At 36.8% G+C, this 24,652-nt stretch overlaps 1 protein-coding gene across 1 annotated transcript in view; it reads right to left on the reverse strand.

The window, feature by feature from the left end:
- SLC39A9 (solute carrier family 39 member 9) overlaps positions 1-24,652 on the reverse strand; it is a 54,341-nt gene that overhangs the window by 15,477 nt on the left and 14,212 nt on the right. Inside the window, exons 2-3 of the mRNA XM_079127131.1 lie at positions 22,972-23,080; positions 2,370-2,564 (exon numbers count right to left, since the gene is read on the reverse strand). Coding sequence (XP_078983257.1) covers positions 2,370-2,564; positions 22,972-23,080 — 304 coding nt within the window. The remainder of the gene's footprint in view (positions 1-2,369; positions 2,565-22,971; positions 23,081-24,652) is intronic.

The raw sequence follows: 24,652 nt of genomic DNA on the forward strand, positions 1-24,652 counted from the left end.
GTTCCCTGAATCTATGTTCTTAGATAGAATACTAGAATATTAATAGAATAGTAGGTGAGGTTTCTCAGGGTACCACATCTAAAGTAGGATGTACACCTGCTATTCACTAGTAGTGTTTATTTTGGATTGTATACCACACATTGTCAGTATTATCTCATGGATACTCTGGATTTTGTTATATTCCTCTAAAGAATTTTTGTTTCAGTTTAAGTAGCTTTGGCCCAAGCTGCAAATTCTGTCTTTTGGGCAGCTGTTCAAATCACAATTTAGTTCTCTGATCTTTAGCTGAGTTGCTGGGAGCCTGCCCATGTAAGAATAGTTCAGTGGTTGGCCAGAAACTTGAACAGCTTATATATACAGAATTTGGGGATGAATTTCTCTGTTCTATCCTTCCTAGTATTCTTTTTTTTCCCCAATGCTGTGGTTGTCCTGAATTCTGTTCTCTAGTTCTTTAGGCCAGAAAGAGTTTTCTATTAGAATTTTTGCTGCTTCACAGGATGCTCACTGCTAAAAGTAATCAAAACAGCAAACTTGCCCTTTTCCAATTGTTGACTCTCCTTTCCTCCAGAATGTTGCCTGCTTCAGTTTACTCGTTAATGTCTTTTTAAAAAAATTTTCTGTTGTTGTATATGGACAGAATGTCTTTATTTTATTTGTTTATTTTTATGTGGTGCTGAGGATCAAATCCAGTGCCTGGCACATGCTAGGCAAGCGCTTTGCCACTAAGCTACAGTCCCAGCCCCACTAATGTCTTTTTTATTTTTTATTTTTTGGTACTAGGGATTGAACCTAGGGATACTTTACCACTGAGCTACAACATAGTCCTTTTTATTTTACATTTTAAGACAGGGTTTTGCTAAATTGCTGAGATTGTCCTTGAACTTATGATCCTTCTACCAAGTCATTGGGATTATAAGTATATACCACCATGCTTGGCTCCAAAATCTTTAAGGCTATAAGTTTATGAATTTTGTCCAGAGTTTATACTTTATAGTTATTGGTAAGGAAGCTTGTCTGATAGCTTATTGAGTTATATCAAAAAGGAGAATGATAGTGACATTATTTTGATTATCTGGTTAAAGTATTGTTTGATTTCTTCATTTAGTTACTACTTTCCCTTTGTAACTAATAAGCAAATCAAAATATACCTCCTAGATTTAACATTCATTGATGACTCTTGCTTGAGTCAACCTTTACAATGAGGGTTAAAAAAATGATGGTTTTTCTAATTCCAGCACCTTTTTCAAATTTGCCAATTGGCATTCAGCAATTGACTACAAGTTAAGTACCCTCTCTTATCCTTTTATCTCTTAACCTATCATGTGGATGAGCTCATAGATTCCTATTCAATGGTTTATACTTCATTATTGTTCTTTATTTTGGTGGTCAAATTATTATCAGAATCCCTTTTTATTTAGTATAAACCATATCAAAGATGCTGACTTAGCCAAAGATGAATTCATTGATCTTAACACACAAAAAAAGTTACTATGGGTGGAATTAAATTCACAAAGTCTTTACAAATTCTAGCTGTCCTTAAGAGAAGTTTATCTTTCCTTGGAAAGAATGTATTTAAGTACATTCATAAGGAAGTACTTTGTGAACCAGGATTTTCTACACTAGTAATCACCAAAACAAAAAAGCACAATCAACTAACTGGAAGTTCAACTTAACATGCTGCCGTGTTAAAGACTGCCTCACCGTTTAATGTTCTTAATCAGGCTAAACAACAATAGCTATCATACTGATATCCTAAAAACCAAAATTAAACTGCTGGACATGGTGCTGTACCAGCTACTCAGGAGGCTGAGACAGAAGGACTGCAAATTTGAGGCCAGCCTAGGCAATATAGTGAGAACTTGTATCAAAATAAAATAGAAAAAGGGCTGGGGATGGCTCAGTGGTAGAGTACCCCTGGGTTCAATCCTCAGTATTACAAAAAAATTTAAAAAAAATTTTAAATTAAACTTTTAACTTAGGATTTAAATGTATAATTTTGTTATTTAATGTACTGATAGAAGATACACAATACTACATTATGAATTTGTTCCAAAGTTTTGGTAACTATTTTTCAACATAATTGATTTTTTTCTCTAGTTTTAAGTACTATGCTTTTTGCACTTACAAACAATATTCTAATAAAAGGTCTATAGGCTTTAAATTGTCTAAGGGGCCACAGCATAAAATAGGTTAAGAACCTCTGCCCTAGACTCTCAACCAAATGTGACAGCTTTAAGACTTACAGGGTAATAAATCAACAAACACTTGCTAGTGCCATGCTACAACTCACTATCTCCCCCAGCTGAATGAAATGTTCCCCGGCACCTGCAAATTTATTATAGAGTCCAGAAAGCCTTGGAGCCACTCACCGTCACTAGCATGAACATGGGAGCTGCCAATCTGGTCCACCAGCAACATGAAAACGAAGCCCAGTACGAGGGACACACCGATGTAGGCGTGCAGCTGTGTGTGGTTGTGGCTGTGCTCATGTTCACGCACAGCTGACATTTCTGCTTTGTCTGATGCAATCACATTCTGTGTTTCACTGGCTTGGTGGTGTTTCCCTAGAGCAAAATAAATCATAATGAGGAATGTTTTTCCCTTAAAAACATTTTCATGTAGAAGCTGCCTTCTTTGGTATTTCTGTCACAGGAGAGTGGGGAGTTGAAGCTCCAAACCTTGATTCTTGTATTCCAGTGAAAGAAAATTTTAAAGTCAGACATGAAAAGCCAAGCAAGACAACTTTATAATAAATGAAAGTAAAGGAAGGCTCAAGTAAAAATCACTCTGAAGAGTGAAGGGCGAGTGGGTTGTCTGAGAGGAGAACGACAAAGGAAATATTGCTATTTTCAAATTTATGGCTGTTTTATGTTTGCCTAGAGAACTGGGATCCACCTTCTGCCCTCCTCCCCAATTAGATGTTCAATTCCTCCTTACTTGGTTTTTAATTAAATGTCTAAATCTTTCTTTAAAAAAATGAAAGTCTGCTGAGGTATAATTTACATACAATAAAGCATGATAAATTTCCACAAATGTAAAAATCCCCAGGAACTACTACTAAGGTGAAGATATAGAACATTTAAATTATCCCGAAAAAGCCCTGTTGTGTTCCTCTGATGTCATCATCACTTCTGGCTCTAGGCAAACACCAATCTGTTTTTTGTACACAGACAGTTTTCCCTGTTCTAGGATTTCCTATCAATGGAGTCCTGCAACACACATCCACTCTTTTATTAAGGCTTCTTTTGCTCAGCATAAAGTTTTTAGGATTATGTGTGCTTTGTGTATAACAGTAGCTCATTTGCCTGTTTCTGTTAAGTAGCCTACTGTGTGCATTTAGCACCATTTGTCTATCCACTCACCTGTTAATGAATGTTTGTGTCATTTCTAATTTTGACCTATTACAAATAAAGCTTATAGGAACATTCAATAGAAGGCTTCCTGCAGACACATTTTTCTTTTCCCGTGGGTAACACCTTAGAGAACTGATGAGTTGTATGTATGTTTAACTTTCTTTAAAAAACTGTCCAATTGTTTTCCAAAGTGGTTGTACTATTAACCTACCCAACAGCAATGCATGAGGGTTCCACTTGCTCCATATCATTGTCAACATTTGATAATGTTAGGCTTTTAAATTTTAAACATGTTTATATACATGACCATGTCATCTGCAAACAGACAGCTTTACTTTTTTCAATCTTTATGCCTTTTATATATTTTCCTGTTCTTACTGAATGCTAGAATCCAGACAGTATCCCAACACAGTTAAACAGAAGTGGTTGAGAAGAGATAACCCAATGTTATTTGAACATGTCTTTTCTCAGCTATAGAATTATTTTTCTTATTTTGTTGAGAAATTTTTTCATGAACAGAAATTTAATTTTGCTAAATGCATTTCTGCAACTGTTAAGGATAATCAAATGGTTTTTCAATTGTACTTATTTAATAAATTGAACTGGATTTTGATACTAATTCAACCCTTACTCTACATTCCTGGTATAAATGCTATCAGGTCCAAATGTATTATCCCTTTATATACTGCTGAACTCCATTTGTTAATATTTGGTAAAGGAGGGCTGTTGTATGTAATATCTTTGAGTTATACTGATATCTTAAAATGAGATGGACTGCACTTTCCAAGAGACAAAAGATCTCCTGTAGCCAATAAGATTCCATTTCATTAATTCATAATATTAGCTAAGAAAGTCTTAAAACTGTTAAGTGGTATTTAAAATTGCTGAAATGAGATTTATGACAAAGTTTTTTAAACTTTTTTTTTTCCCCCAGTACTAGGGATTGAAAGCTGGGGCACTTAACCAATAAGTCACATACCCAGCCCTTTTATTTTGAGACAGGGCCTTGCTAAGTTGCTGAGGCTGGCCTTGAACTTGTGATCCTCCTGCTTTAGCCTCCTGAGTCGCTGGGATTACAGGAGTGTGCTACCATGCCCAGCTTGTTTTTTAAACTTTTAAGACTCAGTAAAAAAACAAAATTTATACCATGATCTAGTAAATATATAAATACATAAAAACCAAGTCAAAAGTTTCACAAAATAATACTTAACCTTACAATGCACTATTATATTTTCTTTCTTTTTTTTTTTTTTGACTCAGGATTGAATATGGGGGTGCTTTACTGAGTTACAGCCCCATCCCTTTAAGTTTTTTTTTTTTTTTAATTTTGAGACAGAATCTCATTAAATTGCTGAGGCTGGTCTTGAATTTGCAATCTTCCTGTCTCAGCTTCTCAAGTTGGTAGAATTACAACTTTGCACCACTGTACCCAGCTCCTTGGTCTCTTTTTAGATGATAGTCACAAGTTCAGCTCACTAAATTGATGTCAAGATCACAAGTTTGACTCACTAAACTGATATCAATATCACCAAATTGTTACTTCAGTGTGAAAGCACTATTGTAGGTAAAGAAAGAATGTCAGAATGAAACAAAAAAATTAAAGGCCCCTTTGAAATTAAAATCAAAAGCAACTTGCTGTAACTATTTTTCTGTATCCCATACTGCTGCCTGTTGAGGACTGACACCAAGAAAATTAAGACAGACAAATTCTCTAGCTAGCTAACTCTACATATGTATATCTCCTGGCTTTTGCTTCCATCAACTGTAACCACTTCTATGGCACTGGGTGAGAAGCAAACTAGTTGCTTCTCCCCAGTTTGATCAAACTGCATGAAATTCATCTTTCCTTTTCCATTGTTTGCCTATTTCTTATGCAGGCAGGTGGCTGAATCCTGCCAGTCAGAATCCCTGGGCTAGACTGCCAATAACAAGAGAAAGGAGTGGATGATTTTTGGATTAAGGGACAGAAATTAGAAGTCTACACTGCAGCAGCCATCAAAGAAGCTGAATGTGAGAGGGTCCTTAAAGAAAAAGGTGGGCAGGTTGTATGTGCCCGCCTTGTCTTTAACCCAAGCAAATTACTGTTAGAATAGGTCAAACAACTGACTGGAAGCTCAGAAAGGAAAAATAAGAAAGAAACGATCTAAGAATCTTGAATTAGTGATGGTGAACAATTAAAATGTAGCTTAATGGTAATATGAGTATGTTTCATTTGTGAAAAATCATTCGGTTATACACTATCAATAAATGTACTTTCCTAAGTGTATGGCATATACTTTTTTTTTTTTCCCCCCTGAGATGGGGAGCTGTTCTCAAACTCCTGGGTTTATGCAATCCCCTTGCTTCAGTCTCCCTCTCTAGCAGATGGGACTACAGATGTAACCACCATGCCTAGGGACTTATATTTTTTTGTAGGTGATATTTCAATAAAAGATCTATAAACTCAAAATGCAGTATTCTGATATCTAACACTGAGATGATAGACTCCACTTTTCAAGTAGGGTCTTTTTTGTAGGTAGGGAAAATAGTTCAGCAGAGTTTCACATTTTAGGATGTGAAATAAATGTGAAGTAAAACATTGGATTTTCTCTAGGGACAGTGTGCTTTCATTTTAATATGAAATACTATGATTTAGTTCTTATTATTTATAATATTAAGAAGCGATCCTTAGCCAGGTGCAGTAGCTCATGCCTATTTCCCCAGCTACTCAGGAGGCTGAGGCAAGAGGGTCACAAGTTCAAGCCAAACCTCAACTTAGTGAGGCCCTGTCTATAGAAAAAAAAAGGGGTAGGGGTATAGCTTAGTCAAAGACAGCCCCTGGGTTCAACTCCTAGAACTGTCAAAACAAAACAACCAGCAGCAGATGCTGCAGCAGCTACCATGTGAAGTCACAGAATTTTAGTAGCTACAATTTCAGTATTTAGAAAGACATTGTTGGAAAGGATCTGAATGATACCTTTTCATAAGGCAACCACTTTTTAACAAATTGGGCTTCCATCTCAGCCTCTGCCTACTCTGAGTGAATGGACCCAAGGGTTTCTCATGATGCTTCTCCTGGACCACCTGTTCTTTAATGCTCAACTCTCAAGTCCCCTCCCTCCTCCTTGAGATTTTATCTTTGTCTCCTCTCCTCTTACATACTCAGCATACTGGATATTTCTTTCATAAGACTTACCTCATTATACCAGAATTCAGAGATCAACAAACTGTACTACAAGGGCTGGTGCAATTTTTATAAATAAAAGTTTTATTGGAGTCACAACCATGCCCATTTGTTCATGAACCATCTATGGCTGCTCTCATGCTACAATGGCAGAGTTGAGTAGAAACCGCACGGCTGAAAGCCTAAGATATTTATTATCTGGCCCTTTACAGGAAAAGTTTGCTTGACCCTGCTGCCATTGATACTTAGCTTATTCATTTTCCACTGGCTGTGTCTCCTTCTTAGATTTCTGAACTTCTAACAATTTAAAGCCAGAAATCTAGTAGACACCCAACAAATGGGTGCTGAAGGCAAAAACTGGCCTTCACTTCTATAAATTTTAATGTGACATTTCCTAAGTTGTGGCATTTAATTATCTCCTAGCCAAAAATATATTTTAAAATGGAAATAAAATAAAATTTTTAGTCTGTGTTTCAGGAAAATTGTGCACATGCCTCTTTACAAATAAAATCTGGTCTTAATAAGTAACAAAGGTATGTGCTAAATTAGGCGAGAGGTTAGGCTAAGAGTTTAGGTAAAAGTAAGGGTTAATGCTTGTTTTTTTTTATTGTAAACAAATGGGATACATGTTGTTTCTCTGTTTGTACATGGTGTAAAGGCATACCATTTGTGTAATCATAAATTTACATAGGGTAATGTTGTTTGATTGTTATTTTTTCCCTTCCCCCCACCCCTCCCACCCCTCTTTTCCCTCTATACAGTCCTTCCTTCCTCCATTCTTGCCTCCCTCCATAACCCTAACTCTAACCCTAACACTAACCCCTCCCTCCCCCCATTATGTGTCATCATCCACTCATTAGCAATATCATTCGTCCTTTGATTTTTTGAGATTGGCTTATCTCACTTAGCATGATATTCTCCAATTTCATCCATTTGACTGCAAATGCCATAATTTTTATCATTCTTTATGGCTGAGTAATATTCCATTGTATATATATACCACAGTTTCTTTATCCATTCATCAATTGAAGGACATCTAGGTTGCTTCCACAATCTGGCTATTGTGAATTGAGCAGCTATGAACATTGATGTGGCTGTATCTCTGTAGTATGCTGATTTTAAGTCCTTTGGGTATAGGCCAAGGAGTGGGATAGCTGGGTCAAATGGTGGTTCCATTCCAAGTTTTCTAAGGAATCTCCACACTGCTTTCACTGCTTTCCAGAGTGGCTGCACTAATTTGCAGCCCCACCAGCAATGTATGAGTGTACCTTTCTCCCCACATCCTCGCCAACACCTGTTGTTGCTTGTATTCTTGATAATCGCCATTCTAATTGGGGTGAGGTGGAATCTTAGGGTGGTTTTGATTTGCATTTCTCTCACTACTAGAAATGTTGAACATTTTTCCATATGTTTGTTGATTGCTTGTAGATCATCTTCTGTGAAGTGTCTATTCGTTTCCTTAGCCCATTTGTCGATTGGATTATTTGTATTCTTGGTGTAGAGTTTTTTGAGTTCTTTATAGATTCTGGAGATTAGTGCTCTATCTGAAGTATGATTGGTAAAGATTTTCTCCCACTCTGTAGGCTCTTTCTTCACATTGCTGATAGTTTCCTTTGCTGAGAGAAAGCTTTATAGTTTGACTCTATCCCAGTTATTGATTCTTGCTTTTATTTCTTGTGCTATGGGAGTCCTGTTGAGGAAGTCTGGTCCTAAGCCGACATGTTGAAGATCTGGATCTACTTTTTCTTCTATAATCTGCAGGGTCTCTGGTCTGATTCCGAGGTCCTTAGTCCATTTTGAGTTTAGTTTCGTGCATGGTGAGAGATATGGGTTTAGTTTCATTCTGTTGCATATGGATTTCCAATGCTCCAAGCACCATTTGTTGAAGAGGCTATCTTTTCTCCATTGCATATTTTTGGCCCCTTTGTCTAGTATGAGAAAATTGTATTTATTTTGGTTTGTGTCCGTGTCCTCTATTCTGTACCATTGATCTACCTTTCTATTATGGTACCAATACCATGCCGTTTTTGTTACTATTGCTTTGTAGTAGAGTTGAAGATCTGGTATTGTGATACCCTGTTTCACTCTTCCTGCTAAGGATTGCTTTAGCTATTCTGGGTTTCTTATTCTTCCAGATGAATTTCATAATTGCTTGCTCTATTTCTGTAAGGTACGTCATTGGGATTTTAATTGGAATTGCATTGAATCTGTATGGCACTTTAGGCAGTATGGCCATTTTGACAATATTAATTCTGCCTTTCCAAGAACATGGGAGATCTTTCCATCTTCTAAGGTTTTCTTTAATTTCTTTCTTTAGTGTTCTGTAGTTCTCATTGTAGAGGTCTTTCACTTCTTTTGTGAGATTGATTCCCAAGTATTTTACTTTTTTCGAGGCTATTGTGAATTGGGTAGTTTTCCTAATTATTCTTTCCAAAGATTCATCACTTATGCATAAAAATGCATTAGATTTATGTGCATTGATCTTATATCCCGCTACTTTACTGAATTCATTTATGAGTTCTACAAGTTTTCTGGTGGAATTTCCTGGTCCCTCTAAGCATATAATCATATCATCAGCAAATAGGGATAGTTTGAGTTCTTCTTTTCCTATTCGTATCCCTTTAATTTCTTTGGTCCGTCTAATTGCTCTGGCTAGAATTTCAAGGACGATATTGAATAGAAGTGGTGAAAGAGGGCATCCCTGCCTTGTTCCAGTTTTTAGGGGGAATGCTTTCAGTTTTTCACCATTTAGAATGATATTAGCCATGGGCTTAGCATAGATGGTCTTTACAATGTTAAGGAATGTTCCCACTATCCCTATTTTTTCTAGTGTTTTGAGCATGAAGGGGTACTGTATTTTATCAAATGCTTTTTCTGCATCTATTGAAATAATCATGTGATTCTTGACTTTAAGTCTATTGATATGATGAATTACATTTATTGATTTCCTGATGTTGAACCAACCTTGCATCCCTGGGATGAAACCCACTTGATCATGGTGCATTATCTTTTTAATGCGTTTTTGTATGCGATTTGCTAAAATTTTGTTGAGAATTTTTGCGTTGATGTTCATTAAGGATATTGGTCTGAAATTTTCCTTCCTCGATGTGTCTCTGTCTGGTTTAGGTATCAGTATGATATTGGCGTCATAGAATGAGTTTGGGTGGGTTCCCTCCTCTTCTATTTTATGGAATACTTTGAGAAGTATTGGAAAGCGATCTTCTTCAAAGGTTTTGTAGAACTCGGCTGAGAACCCATCTGGTCCCGGACTTTTCTTTGTTGGTAGGCTTTTGATGACTTCTTCTATTTCATTACTTGAAATTGGTCTATTTAAATTGTGTATGTCCTCCTCGTTCAGTTTAGGCAATTCATATGTCTCTAGAAACCTGTTGATGTCTTCAAAATTTTCTATTTTGTTGGAGTATAGATTTTCAAAATAGCTTCTAATTATGTTTTGTATTTCAATCGTGTCTGTTGTGATATTTCCTTGTGCATTCTGAATTTTAGTGATTTGGGTTTTCTCTCGTCTTCTCTTTGTTAGTGTGGCTAAAGGTTTATCAATTTTGTTTATTTTTTCGAAGAACCAACTATTTATTTTGTCAATTTTTTGTATTGTTTCTTTTGTTTCAATTTCGTTGATTTCAGCTCTGAGTTTAACTATTTCCTATATTCTACTACTTTTGGTGCTGTTCTGTTCTTCTTTTTCTAGGGCTTTGAGCTGTAGTGTTAGGTCATTTATTTGTTGAGTTTTACTTCTTTTATTAAATGTGCTCCATGAAATAAATTTTCCTCTAAGTACTGCTTTCATAGTGCCTCAGAGATTTTGATATGATGTTTCTTTGTTCTCATTTACCTCTAAGAATTTTTTAATTTCCTTCCTAATATCTTCTGTTATCCATTCATCATATAATAGCATATTGTTTAATCTCCAGGTGTTAGAGTAGTTTCTGTTTTTTACTCTTTCGTTTATTTCTAACTTCAATCCATTATGATCTGATAGAATACAAGGTAGTGTCTCTATATCTTCTTGTATTTGCTAACATTAGCTTTGTGGCATAATATATGGTCTATTTTAGAGAAGGATCCATGTGCTGCTGAGAAGAAAGTGTATTTGCTCTTGGTTGGATGGTATACTCTATAAATGTCTGTTAAGTCTAAAGTATTGATTGTGTTATTGAGATCTATGGTTTCTTTGTTCAATTTTTGTTTGGAAGATCTGTCCAGTGGTGAGAGAGGCGTGTTAAAATCACCTAGTATTATTGTGTTATGGTCTATTTGGTTTCTGAAATTGAGAAGGATTTGTTTGACATACGTGGATGAGCCACTGTTTGGGGCATAGATGTTTATGATTGTTATATCTTGCTGATTTATGCTTCCCTTAAGCAGTATGAAATGTCCTTCTTTATCCCTTCTGACTAACTTTGGCTTGAAGTCCACATTATCTGAAATGAGGATGGATACTCCAGCTTTTTTGCTGAGTCCATGTGCATGGTATGTTTTTCCCCATCCTTTCACCTTTAGTCTATGGGTATCTTTTTCTATGAGGTGAGTCTCTTGCAGGCAACATATTGTTGGATCTTTCTTTTTAATCCAATCTGCCAGTCTATGTCTTTTGATTGATGAATTCAGGCCATTAACATTCAGGGTTATTATTGAGATATGATTTGTATTCCCAGTCATTTGGTTCAATTTTTAAATTTTATTTATTTATTTATTTATTTGACACGACTTGGTTCCTCCTTTATTTGACAATTCCTTTAGGATAATTCCTCCCTTTGCTGATTTGCTTCTTTGTTTTTCATCTCTTCCTCATGGAATATTTTGCTGAGAATGTTCTGTAATGCTGGCTTTCTTTTTGTAAATTCTTTTAGCTTTTGTTTATCATGGAAGGATTTTATTTCATCGTCAAATTTGAAGGTAAGTTTTGCTGGGTTATTGATTCTTGGTTGGCATCCATTTTCTTTAAGGGCTTGAAAAATGTTGTTCCAGGCCCTTCTAGGTTTTAGGGTCTGGATTGAAAAATCTGCTGATATCTGTATTGGTTTCCCCCTGAATGTAATTTGGCTCTTTTCTCTCACAGCCTTTAAAATTCTGTCTTTATTTTGTATGTTAGGTATTTTCATTATAATGTGCCTTGGTGTGGGTCTGTTGTAATTTTGTATATTTGGAGTCCTATAAGCCTCTTGAACTTGATTTTCCATTTCATTCTTCAGATGTGGGAAATTTTCTGATATTATTTCATTGAATAGATTGTTCATTCCTTTGGTTTGTTTCTCTAAGCCTTCCTCAATCCCAATAATTCTTAAATTTGGCCTTTTCATGATATCCCATAGTTCTTATAGATTCTGTTCATGATTTCTTACCATCTTCTATGTTTGTTCAACTTTATTTTCAAGGTCAAATATTTTGTCTTCAATGTCTGAGGTTCTGTCTTCCAGGTGTTCTATCCTATTGGATATGCTTTCTATGGAGTTCTTAATTTGGTTTATTGTTTCCTTCATTTCAAGGATTTCTGTTTGTTTGTTTTTTTTTTTTTCAATATCTCTAACTCTTTATTGAAATGATCTTTTGCTTCCTGTATTTGCTCTTTTAACTGTCGATTGGGGCGATCATTCAATGCCTGCATTTGCTCTTTCATCTCATCATTCAGTGCCTGCATTTGCTCTTTCATCTCATTGTTTGCTTCCCTGATCATTTTAATTATGTACATTCTGAACTCCTTTTCTGTCATTTCTTCTGCCATGCTGTCAATGGGTTTTATTGATGTAACATCTAGATTTGTTTTTGGCACTTTCTTCCCTTGTTTTCTCATATTGTTCAGGTATCAGTGGGCCGCTGAGATAGTGCAGATTTCCTCTATTGACTTATAATGTCCCTGAAGATTTCTAGTATATCCCCTCTTAGCCTTCAGTAGGCTGAAGTCTTGAAGGAAGTTGATAGTGCGGTGCTCCACAAGGAAGCTGCCTCTCTAGGGGTGGTGGCCTTCAGGTGGGGTATATTCCCTGCGAGTGGGCAGAGGTGCCTGCACTTGTTGACCAATGGTCATCCAAAGGGGAACTAGGCTGCGGGCTCAGGCAAGGCCTGTTTGGGCCTGTGTCTCTGGTTTTTCCGTCCTTGTGGGAAAACCTCACCCAGCAGGGAAGACTCACCCGGTGGGGAGGTCTCACTGGTCAGTTCCCCTCCTAGAGGTTCCCCTCAATCTACAGCTACCACCTGGGCTGGGCTGCCTTCCTCTGCAACGTTCCCAGGGGCCTGGACCTACCTCCTGGGCCTGGGAGCCTCACCCTTTGCAGGCGAGTCTCCTTAGGCTGCCTCTCGTCAGAGAATCTGCCTGCAGTTCTGGAACCTTTGCTCTGCCCCTAAGCGTGTCTCTGTGCGGCTCTTCCACCAAGAAGCCTCCTAGGTCCTGGGACCCTGCTCTGCACCCTCTGGACCCTGGCTGCTATGCGGCCCCTCCTGTGAGCAGCCACCTGGAGCCCCGTACAGTCGCTCCGAGTCCCAGCGACCCGCCGCACACCTCTTCCTCGGGACAGCCACCGGTGTTCCGGTGCGGTCACTAGGAGTCCAAGCAACTCACTGTGTGCCTCCTCCTCCCGTCAACTGCCCATAGCCCTGGGCAGTCACTCCGAGTCCAAGTGACCCGCCCCGTTTCTCCTCCTCCTCCGGGTAGCCCCCCGGGTGTTCAGGAGCGGTCGCTCTGAGTCGCTCTGAGTCCAAGTGACCCGCTGCACACCTCCTCCGAGCAGCCACCTGGAGCTCTGGTGAGGCCACTCTGAGACCAAGCGACCCACCATGCTCCTCCTCCGGGCAGCCCCCCGGTGTTCAGGAGCGGTCACTTTGAGTCCAACCAACTCACCACTCGCCTCCTCCTCTGAGCAGTCGCCTGGAGCTCTGATGAAGTCACTCTGCGTCCAAGCGACCTGTCTCGCTCCTCCTCCTCCAGGCAGCCCCCCGGTGTTCAGAAGCAGTCACTCTGAGTCCAAAGAGCTCTCCTCGCAGCTCCTCCTCTGGGCCGCCGCCTGGAGCCCCAGTGGTTGCTCCGAGTCCAAGCACTGTGTTGAGCGGCCTCCTCTACGATGCTCCCAATTGTCCAAGTTCACTGCTCCAGTGCGGGGAGGGATGTCTCGATGGGCAGCTCTACTTCACAAAGTTCCCTGTGTTCTGGGACTACCGCCCCATCCGGGATGCCTCCCCAACGGGAGAGACTCACCTGGCTGCTTTGAGTTGGTCCCAAGTCTCTCAATATCTCCTCTTTTGAATCCTGAGTCCTGGAGCAACATGAAATGCAGCCACCCTCTAGTTCGCCATCTTGAAAACCCCCAATACTTGTTAAAGGTTGTTGGTCATACTATTATTTGTGAAGAGCTGCATAGTAATTTTTAAAGACAATTATGTCTGGGGTGCCTATAGCTTTGAAGCTAATTACAATAACTTCCAGAAGTAGTTAACATTATTTCACTTTATGAGACAACTGTATCAGAGTTCAGAAATATATTACAAGATCCTGCCATACCTAACTTGATAAAGGTTTATCTAAATAACCCTAAAACTCCATTTTTAGCACTCCCTTCAGAATCAAGTTTACGAATCCTAAGAACACATTGTTATTGTATAGTTATCGTCAGCTTTTGATCTAAAGTGGTATTGAATGAACTGATCACTTATTAAGCAGATTGGTACTGAGTAAATTTTTTATTTCCTCAAACCAAAACTACTTTCAGGAAGGAGTCTTCCAAAACTGACAATTTCATTAAAATGTGCTGCACATGCTTAGATGAATTAAAGAAAAAGTTCCAACATTTTTTAAGCAATCACCGGTATAAGTATTTGATGCCTAAAGTTATAGTTGTGAAGGGGTTAATGCTTACTTTGATGGAAAATTCTGGCAAGAAAAACAGCAATATATAACAAATTGCTTGAAATAAGTAGACTACAGTTTAAGGCTTTTGAAAACAGATGTGTGACTAGCATTAAGTGGAATTTAACTTTATGTAAACATATGAAATACTTATTGGGTAATAAGTAGTAATTTCATATAAGGCATTATTATGGTTTTGTTGGAATTCACACACACACACACACACACACCAAAAACCAATTGCCCCAAGAAAAAAACCTGAGTTATAATCATATGACAACTAGCAAAGTATAAAAACAGATTAGTTAATGGATCCAAATATTCAATATTAATCTAACCATTTTTCCTTCTACTTTAGGACATAGAACTCAATCTAGCAAAAACTGAAATCTCAAAACCCAGCTATTTACTTAAAATATATTAAGTTGTGAATATATGGTAACTCATTTATGTAAGAACTTCTAGGTTATTATTTCTGTTTTATAAGGAACACTGGCTGGTAATTCATGAGACAAGAGATGTTCTATGTCACATTCCCTAATGCAAAGTACGTAAACAAATGGTATTATCAGTGGACACTGCACATCAGTCGTATACTTCTCATGCCACTAACCAAGAGTGTTCAGCCCATCATTATGGGTTCGATTCTTTCCATAAATATTCATGTAGGATTTATTCCAGTAAATTCTATCAGTATAAGATGTAGCCTTCCCATGTCATAAATATACTAAGTTCAATCTTATAGAATTAATTTACTCTTTGAAAAGATTCCTTAGAGCTTTTCCTTCAGACTACCTGGTACTTCCATACTTTATATACAGTAGAAAGTATTCCCCAAATCAAACATTCAGGTAATCTGGCTTTTTTTTTTTTAAAGGTGATTCCAGTTTTGATTTTTAAATTTTTGGTCTTTGTTGACTTTTAAATTTCCTAACTTCTATTCATAGCATATAACTGATTTTTATATTCTGAATTATTTTATTAGTTTTTGAAGTCTTTAGGGTTTTCCACATATTTTACTTCTTCTTTCTTAGATGCCTTTTATGTCTTTTTCTAGCCTAATTGCTCTGGCCAGAGCCTCTCTTTTATTATTATTTTCTTTAACTATAGAGCAAAATGACAGAAAAAGAAATAGAAAATTATACCTTCCTAAAGAATCTAGTATGTGGTATTTTTAGAAGAAGGTAAAAATTACTGGGATCATCTTTGTTGAATCCATTCCTGACAACAGCAGTTTTGAAAATTATCCAGAAAGCTATGAATACAACACATTTAGATTTAGGTCTTTCACCTGAAAGTTTGTCTTCCAAAACAGTTTTAAAAATCCAAAGAATTATAATGGTTTCAAATTTTAGCTCCACAGTAAATAAGCAATGCAATTTTCAATACACTTTCAAGTTCTTAAAACCTATTTGTATAGAAAGTTTTCCGACAGGAAAACTAATAATCATCTAAGTCCAATGATTTTAGAACTATAATTATAGGAAAGTACTTGAGAGGTTCCTTTTTACATTAAGCAGCATTAAAAAATGCTTACAAAAGTATCAGAGTGCTTAGTTAACTCAGGATACTGAGCTCTGAAAACATGTCTGTTAATTATCATAATTACAAGGTTCATAGAAGAACAAAACCATAGGCTGCAGTAACATGCAAACAAACTCCTTTAAAGTATAGAGAAAAGTTGGCTTGATCTACAAAAAAGAAAGAGATAGTAAAGGTATTAATATTTTACTTCTTAAAAGGAGATATCTGGTGCTGGCCAGGAAGAAATGAGCCCAATTTAACTTCATTCCCACTGATTACTACAAAAATTCTGGACAAAACATGCAGAAAAAAAGTTGTGAATATATGGTAACTCATTTGCAAAAAGTAAATATTACCAAAATGAGGGCAGCAAAAAACTTCAAGAAAAACTCTGTTCTACTTGACCAGAGGGCCAGGAATTCCCCCCTGCCCCCCAAAGAAATTTGTTCTATGTCTTTAAAACAAAATTTTTTTTTTATAGTTGTAGATGGACAGAATGCCTTTATTTGTTTATTTTTATGTGGTGCTAAGGATCAAATCCAGTCCCTCACACATACTAGCCCCAGTTCTCTGGATCTTCTTCCTCCTCCTCCTCCTTCTCCTCCTCCTCCTCCTCCTCCTCTTCTTTTTTTTTTTTTTTTTTTTTTTTTAATTTTCTTTTCTGGTCCTGCCTTGAAGGTAAGTCCAGTTGTAGAACTTTATGGCAGCAACATGAGCTAAAACTCCAAGGAAAAAAACATCATTCTTCCCAGAACAACTAGATAAGGGGACTCCAGTAGTATGAAGAGTATGGAGTGAGGTGAGACCTGGTTATCCGTCCTGTCTTTTCTACTGCCACTTTGCCCTGAGGGGCAAATCAGCAGCTGTGTCAGCACAGGTAGCTAAAACTCATAAAGAAAAAACTCTGGCCAGAGGTCCAGGAAGAGTCCTCTGAAGTCAGGGTGTGAAAGAACTACTGTGCAGAAGGAAAGAGCTGAGAAGGGGCCCCCTAATTAGGTGTGTAAACTCTCAAGCCCCAGGCTCACACCTGTATTCTGCATGGACAGCACACATTCAAAACTGCACTGCCAAATCTTTAAAACTGAACTAAAATTGGAACCATCAGCCAAAAAAAGGCAAGATAGAACTTGACATTTGAATCTAAACAGGTTAACTGTCGCTAAAACAAAATAAATAAACATTCCCCAGAGGATTTTGACAGAACCCAGAGTCTCAAACTAGAATGGTCAAAATATGTGGAAAACAATTCAAAATTGTTGAAAATCTGATCAATTAACAAAGGAAAAGAATAATCAACTCAACCTTACTGTGACAAATATTGGAATAAGCAAAGACTTAAAAGCAACTACGTTAACTAGGATTTCTGATGTAAACACGTTTCATGTGAATGGAAGTCCTTAGCAGTGAAACAGAAACTTATAAAAAGTAACCAAGTGGAAATTTTAGAAGTGAAAAATATCTGTAATAGTAAAGACACTGGATAGGATCAAAAGAAGAACAAAGATAACCAAGGAGAGAATCTGAACTTGGCTACAACAGCAGAGTTAAATAGTACCAATGATAACCCATGGCTCACAAATCCTAAATTTTTTATTATCTGATGTTTTACGGAAAGTTTGTTGACCCCTGGTTTTAAAACACCAATCAGAAGACAGAAATTGTCAAACTGAATTTTTAAAAAAATTATCAAACTATATGCTATTTATAAAAAGATCTACTTTAAATATAATAAATGATATAGAATAAAGGTAAAAGGACAGGAAAAGATATACCACCAAATATGCTGGTACACTGACCTAAAGAAAACTGGATGGCTACATTAAGAATATTACTGAGAATAAAGGGGGATATTACATAATGATTAAAAAGGCCAATTCACCAAGGCATAGCAATCCTAAATGGGTAGGCACCTGACCAAAGAGCTTCAATATACATAAAACAAAAACTATAAAATGAAAGATCAAATAGACAAATCCATGCTCATACTTGGAAACTAATATTCTACCTCAATAGCAGATGGAATAAGCAGAAAATCAGCAAGGATATAGAAGATAAGCATTATCAAGCAACTTGACTTTTTTTTTTGCACTACTGTGGATCAATCCAACTGACATTTATTGATCGTTCCACCAAGTAATAACAGAACACATTTTTTTCAAGTGAACCTTGAGCATTTAACAAGATAAACCATATCCCAGACCATTAAAAATATTTACAAATTTATAAGTATTCAAATCATACTAAATTTGTTCTCTAACCAAAATGATATTAAACCAGAAATCGGCAATTAAAAAAAGGGCATGGGGCGGGGAATGGGGAACAGGACATTGCCCATATTTAAATGATACACTTCTAAATAATATATAGGTAAAAGATGAAGTTGAAAGGAATAAATGAAAATTTAAAATGTAGCACATTAAAATTAAAGCAGTGTTTAAAGGGAAACTTATAGCATTAAATTCTTACATTAGAAAGATCTCAAATCAATAAACTTCTAACCTAAAGAAACTTGAAAAAAAATAAGCAAAAAAAGCCCAAAGCAAGCAAAAGGAAGAAGATAAAAGGCACAGAAATAGATGAAACAGAAAGCAGAAAAATCGGGCTGGGGAGAGAGCTCAGTCGGTAAGTAAGAAAGTAAGAAAGAGAAAAGACAAATTATCAATGCCAAGAATGAAAGAGAAAACTTCACTGCAATTAAAGGAACTTAAGGAATGACTACCAAAAACTTCATGCCCTTAAACTCTTCAATCTGGAAAAAAAGAAAAAATCAATTCTTTGAAAGGCACAAACTTCCAAAGCATACTCAAGAAGAAATAGGTAACTAGAACAGTCTTATTATCTACCAAGAAAATTGAATTTATAGTTATACACCACCCAACATAGAAAACTTACCTAATACTTAAGGAAAAAATATCAAATCTGTAAGTATCTTCCAGAATATAAGTGAGAAAAGAACACTTCCCAACCTTGAGGCTACTAGCATTACCCTGATATTGAAACTATATGTATTAGTCAGGGTTCTCCAGAGGAACAGAACCAACAAGAAGTATGATTATGAAAAGGGGTGATTTGTTAGATTGGCTTACACAACCAGAAGCTGGACAGTCCACAATGGCTGTCTGCAGTTGGAGAAAATCAGCAAGGATATAGAAGAACCAGCAGCCATGCAGCCCAAGAGGTGGAAGCCCAAGAACAAGAAGAATTAACAATACTAGCCTAGTCTGAGAACAAGGCTTCTGGAAACTATCTGGCAGGGTCTGCTTTAGAAAAGTAAAGAAGCGAGAGTCTGATATCCTCAGACGATCGAAGCCACAATCAAGAACCCCTTCAAGAAGAGTAGAGCTTCATCTGCATCTGCTCTCTTGTTCTTCCAACTTTAATTCCATCCAAGCCACCATCCTTTGGGGCAGTGCTGCCCACACTTAGGAGGATCTCTACTTCAGTTCATTATCCCACATTCCAAGCATTCTGAGACATGCCCTCACTGACACCCAGAAGCCTCTTGATCATCTGCATCTCTTAATACAATCAAGTTAACAATTCAAATTAACCATTACACTATATAATGACATTATTAGCAAATAAAACCACAGACCAATATTCCTCATGAATGAAGATAAAAATCCCTTAACAAACAACTAGCAAATTTGGTCCAGCAATATATAAAAAGATACTCTATAATGACCAAGGGGAGGGGGCATAAGCAAACATAGTAGTTCAATGTGTGAAAATCAATCTCTGTAAGTCACATTAACAGACTGAAACAAGCATCAGATGCAATTTAATATCCATTCAAGATAAACACTCTCAGCAAGCAAGGAATAGAACAGAACTTCCTTAACCTGAAGAATGGCATCTGTGGAGAGTAAAAAACCAAAAAACCAAAAAACCAAACCACAGTTAACATCAGAGCAGCATGCTTAATGGTGAAAGACTGAATGAGAACAAGGAATGTAGGCTTTCAATCCTACTCAGTCTCATGCTGGACAATCCACTCAGTGCAATAATAAAAGAAAATATAAGGCAGATAGGAAAGGAAAACATCAACCACCTCAATTCATAGATTATGTGATTTCGTTATGCAGCAAATCTCAAAGAATCAACAAAAAAGCATCTCTGACTAATAAGTAAATTTAGCAAGTTTCTATATAGAATACTAGAAATTGAAAAAAAAAATTAAAGTATCATTTACAATTTCAATACAGGCACTATTTATGCATAAATCTAATAAAACATATACAGATCTGTATGCTAAAAATAACACTGATGAAAGAAATCACAGAAGACCTAAATAAATGGAGAGATATACTGTGCTCATAGACCAGAAGACACAGTATTTTAAGGTATCAGTTTTCCCTCAAATTTATAGATTCAACTCAATCTCTATCAGAATCCCAGTGTTATTTTTTTTGGACAATAACAAGCTGAATCTCAAGTTTTTATGGAAAGGCAAAAGGATTTCATGGAAGGCCAAAACAAATTTGAAAAATAAGAACAAAGTCAGAAGAACTTACCACTTGGTTTTAAGAGCTGCTATAAAGTTACTGCCATCAAGAAAATGTAGTATTGATGAAGGATAGACACATAGATCAATGAAAAACAGAATAATGAATCCAGAAATACATCAACACAAATCTGGTCAATGATTATTGACAATGTTGCAAAGACAATTCAGTAAGAGAAAGGATGTTCTTTTCAACAAATGAAGATGGAACTATTGAACATCCATGCATATGCCAAAATATAAACCTTCATACTGTATGCAAAATCTTATCAAGGTGGATCATAGTTTATGTCTCGAATGGTTATTAAAGTGTAGGCATTCTCTCTTTCATACACACACATACACCCACACACCCCAAACTACAACTGAAGGACTTCATTCCTCTACTCCAGTGTTTCCCCAACTTGTTTAATAAGAATCAAAGACAACTTGGTGAAAATAAATATTCCCAGGCCCCTTTCCTGGAGATTCTGATTCAATGGTCTAGGTTGGGGGGGCAGAAAATTGCTTGTAAAATGTACCCCTTCCTCATGGAACTTTTATCATTAGACAAGTTTAGGAAACACTGCCATTTGCAATTCTTCCGTAGTTCCAACATCAAGCAAAAACATTTTGAATTGTCTATTTAGGTATGTTCTGAATGTTCTCTAGTACACTAGGATGGTCATTTCTAAGTGAAATAATCATAATTCAGAAAAATTCAAGATGATCTTCTGGAATATGAAAGAAAAATAACTGATCTTCTATATCATTTATTTTAAATGTCAGACTTCAAAAGTTTTCTATTTTAGAAGTATGTTTTATAATGTACACAGTAAATCAGTGAAATAGGGCATGTAAATAATTTTTCCCTCATGGTAGGCTAATAACAAAAAAAAATGGCAACCATTGATCTAGGGCTCCTGACTTATGATCATTTCCCTAAAGCTGAACAATCCTCAGCCCCTGTCCTACTTCACAATAAGACTCCCACAGTCCTCATATGTAATCTCTCTACCACTCTGGCCATCAAACACCATGCCCATATTCATGCCCCAGGCATAAAAGTGCCATCATTCTAGAGAAAGGATGCAGGAACAAGGTTCTTTTCCTCTACCTAGAGCCCAAAAGTATGTGTTACATTATTTTTAGAAAGAAACCTGGAAGGTGCCTACCTCTTTAAGCTATTCTTTTTTCTTTTTTCTTTTTTTTTTAAATGGTACTGAACCCAGAGCCTTGTACATACATACTAGGCAAACATTCTATCACTGAGTCACATTCCCCAGGCCCCCCCCTTTTTTTTTTAATTTTGAGATAGGGTCTTGCTAAGTGGCTGAGGTTGTTCTCAAATTTTGGATTCTTTTGCCTCTGCTTGCACAGCTGGGATTACAAGGTGTATGCCACCATGCCCAGTTCTTCATACTATTCCTAATACCTAGTAGACACTGGCCTTTAAGAACTCAGCTCCCTGACTTAGTTGTAATTTCAATCCTTCAGAGGTAACTAAAAGGTTTCATGAATATGATAATCTGATTTTACTGAGTCACAAATGTGAATCAAACAGATGTTTGAGTTGGTGTGAAGGACCAAATCACTTAGCTGATAAGTGAACCAAGCTAACCAAACTAGACATTCTCTATGCTTATTATTATGAGAGTCAGGAAAGGTTTCTTTAATTTTTTAGTTATCCTCATCAATTTGGTCTATCTCGATTATAGACAATGATTACTGTAAAGGTCCTTGAATCAAATGTGCATATCTATAAATTTTTGAATTAAAGATCACTAAGGGGGCTGGAGTTAGAGCGCAGTGATAGAGCGCTTGCCTAGCACATGTGATAGAGCGCAGTGATACAGCGCTTGCCTAGCACATGTGGGGCCCTGGGTTTGATCCCCAGCACCACAAGAAATAAATAAATAAAATAAGGATATTGTGCCTATCTATGACTAAAAAAATTTTTTTTTAAATATCACTAAAAATATAACCATTACCATGTGGGAATTAGGAATTTTCTGAGTGGCATTAAAAAGAACTGTCAGGGGCTGGGTGTGGCTCAGCAATGGAGCACTTGCCTAGTACCTGTGATGCACTGGGTTCGATCCTCAGCACCACATACAAATAAATAAATAAAATAAAGGTATTGTGTCCATCTACAACTGAAAAATTAAAAAAAAGAAAGAAAGAAAAGAAAAAAGCCATCAGGGGGCAGGGGTTGTAGTTCAGTGGTAGGGCACCTGCCTAGCACATGTGAGCTGGGTTCGATCCTCAGTACCACATAAATATAAATAAATAAAACACAGGCATTTTGAAAAAAAAAGAGGAAGTTCTGTCATAAAGAACTGGATGTTACTAATTACTGTAAACAAATATTAAGTAAGTATTCATGAACCAGAGTACTCAATTCACAAACTGCTAAGAGATGTGTTCAATGTCAAAGGTGTCAAACCATAACTGTTAAGAACCCTTCTCAGGGAAGAATTCTAGGGTAAACATGAACTGTGCTCAGACAAAATACCACTAAGCTTCCTCCTTCTCCTGCCAACTTCCTAAATCAATAACATATCTCAAATAAGGATCTTCTCTTTCTTACCCTCCAGAATATCTTCATAAAGTGCGTGTACTCCTTCAGGCACAATGACGGCCAGTGCTGTTCCACAGAGAAGGCCAGCACCCAAAACAGTCACCAGCTTCAGTCGCTCCTGAAAAGAAAAAAAAAAGACCACTGAAAAGACTGATTAATGAATGGGGAACAGTTTGTGAAATATCTATAATCAAGACTATGAACTGTATATTTGTGAGACCAATACCTACAATGGCCAGCAAACATGAAAAATGGTCAGCTTAATGAATAATTAATTCCAATTAAAATAATGAGTAGCTGGACACAGTAGTGCACACCTGCAGTCCCAGCTACTCAGGAGGCTGAGGCAGGAGGATCCCATATGGTCCAGTGTTTGCATTGCATGGGGGAGATGCTGGGTTCAATCCCCAGTACTAGAAAAGAAAAAAGAAAAGAAAAGAAAAGAAAAGAAAAGAGAAAAGAAAAGATTTAAAGTCACAAAAATGTGAATTCTTGTTGATGCTCTCTCCCCTTCTCTACTTCTTTCCCCCTTTTCCTTCCCATGCCCCACCCTCCCTTCCCTAATGTTTTGAAAAAAGTGAATTCTTCGATTCAGAAATTTCACTTCTTGAAATTGATCTTAAGAAAGAACTAATCAAAGAGGACCACCACCCTTATTAAGAGTGCAAACCTAAGAGAATCTGAATGGTCAAGAAAGGAGATAGCTAACTAAAGTGTAATACTTCATCATAGTACCACAGCACTCAGTCAGAAAAACTATATCTCAATGTCTATTCACGGATATAGGAAGTCATGATGTGTTACTTTGTGGAAAAAGCTGATGGTAAATAGAATGTATTGATAATTTCGTACTTATTTAAAAAGAATACATAAAAGTAGAACAAGCACACATTAAATTTAACAAATTTTTACTTCATAATGTATAAGCATGATAGGTAACAATTATACAATTTATAAAACATTTGTAATTTATAATGAACATATATTATTCATGATGAAAAAATGCATTTAGATATCAACACTAAAATTATTCTATGGTTTTAATCCAACTTGATTCCAATTATTTCCTTTTTATTCTGGCTTCTCTGAGAGACTGCCTCCTGTCACACAAAATACAAAAGATTAGGTTTTCCTGCAAATGTCATAATTTCATTCTTCTTTATGGCTGAATAAAACTCCATTGTGTATACATACCACATTTTCTTTCTCCATTCATCCACTGACAGACATCTAGGCTGGTTCCATAATGTGGCTATTGTGGATTGTGCTGCCATGGGTGTGGATGTATCCCTATAGTACACGGACTTTAATTCTTCAGGGGTATAGCTGGGTGATATCGTGGTTCCATTCCTAGTCTTTTGAGGAAGTGCCGTAGCGATTTCTATAGTGGTTGTGTTAATTCACAATCCCACCAATCGTCATACCCACTTTAAAATGGCCAAAATTAGAGAAACTGGTAACACTAAATAATGAGAAGGATATAGAGCAACTGGAACATTTGGGAGCATACACTGCTACAACTACTTTGGGAAACTGGTCTATTGTAAAGTTAAACCAGCATTTCCCTTTTGGGTATTCACTCAAGAGAAATAAAAACTCATGTCTACATAAAACTGGTACAAGGATGTTCATAAAAGCCTAAATAAGAGTCACAATCTGGAATGGATGCTTAATGAGACTGGGTAAATAC

The sequence above is a fragment of the Sciurus vulgaris genome (assembly GCF_902686455.1).
Source record: "Sciurus vulgaris genome assembly, chromosome: 2".
Classification (NCBI taxonomy): Eukaryota; Metazoa; Chordata; class Mammalia; order Rodentia; family Sciuridae; genus Sciurus; species Sciurus vulgaris.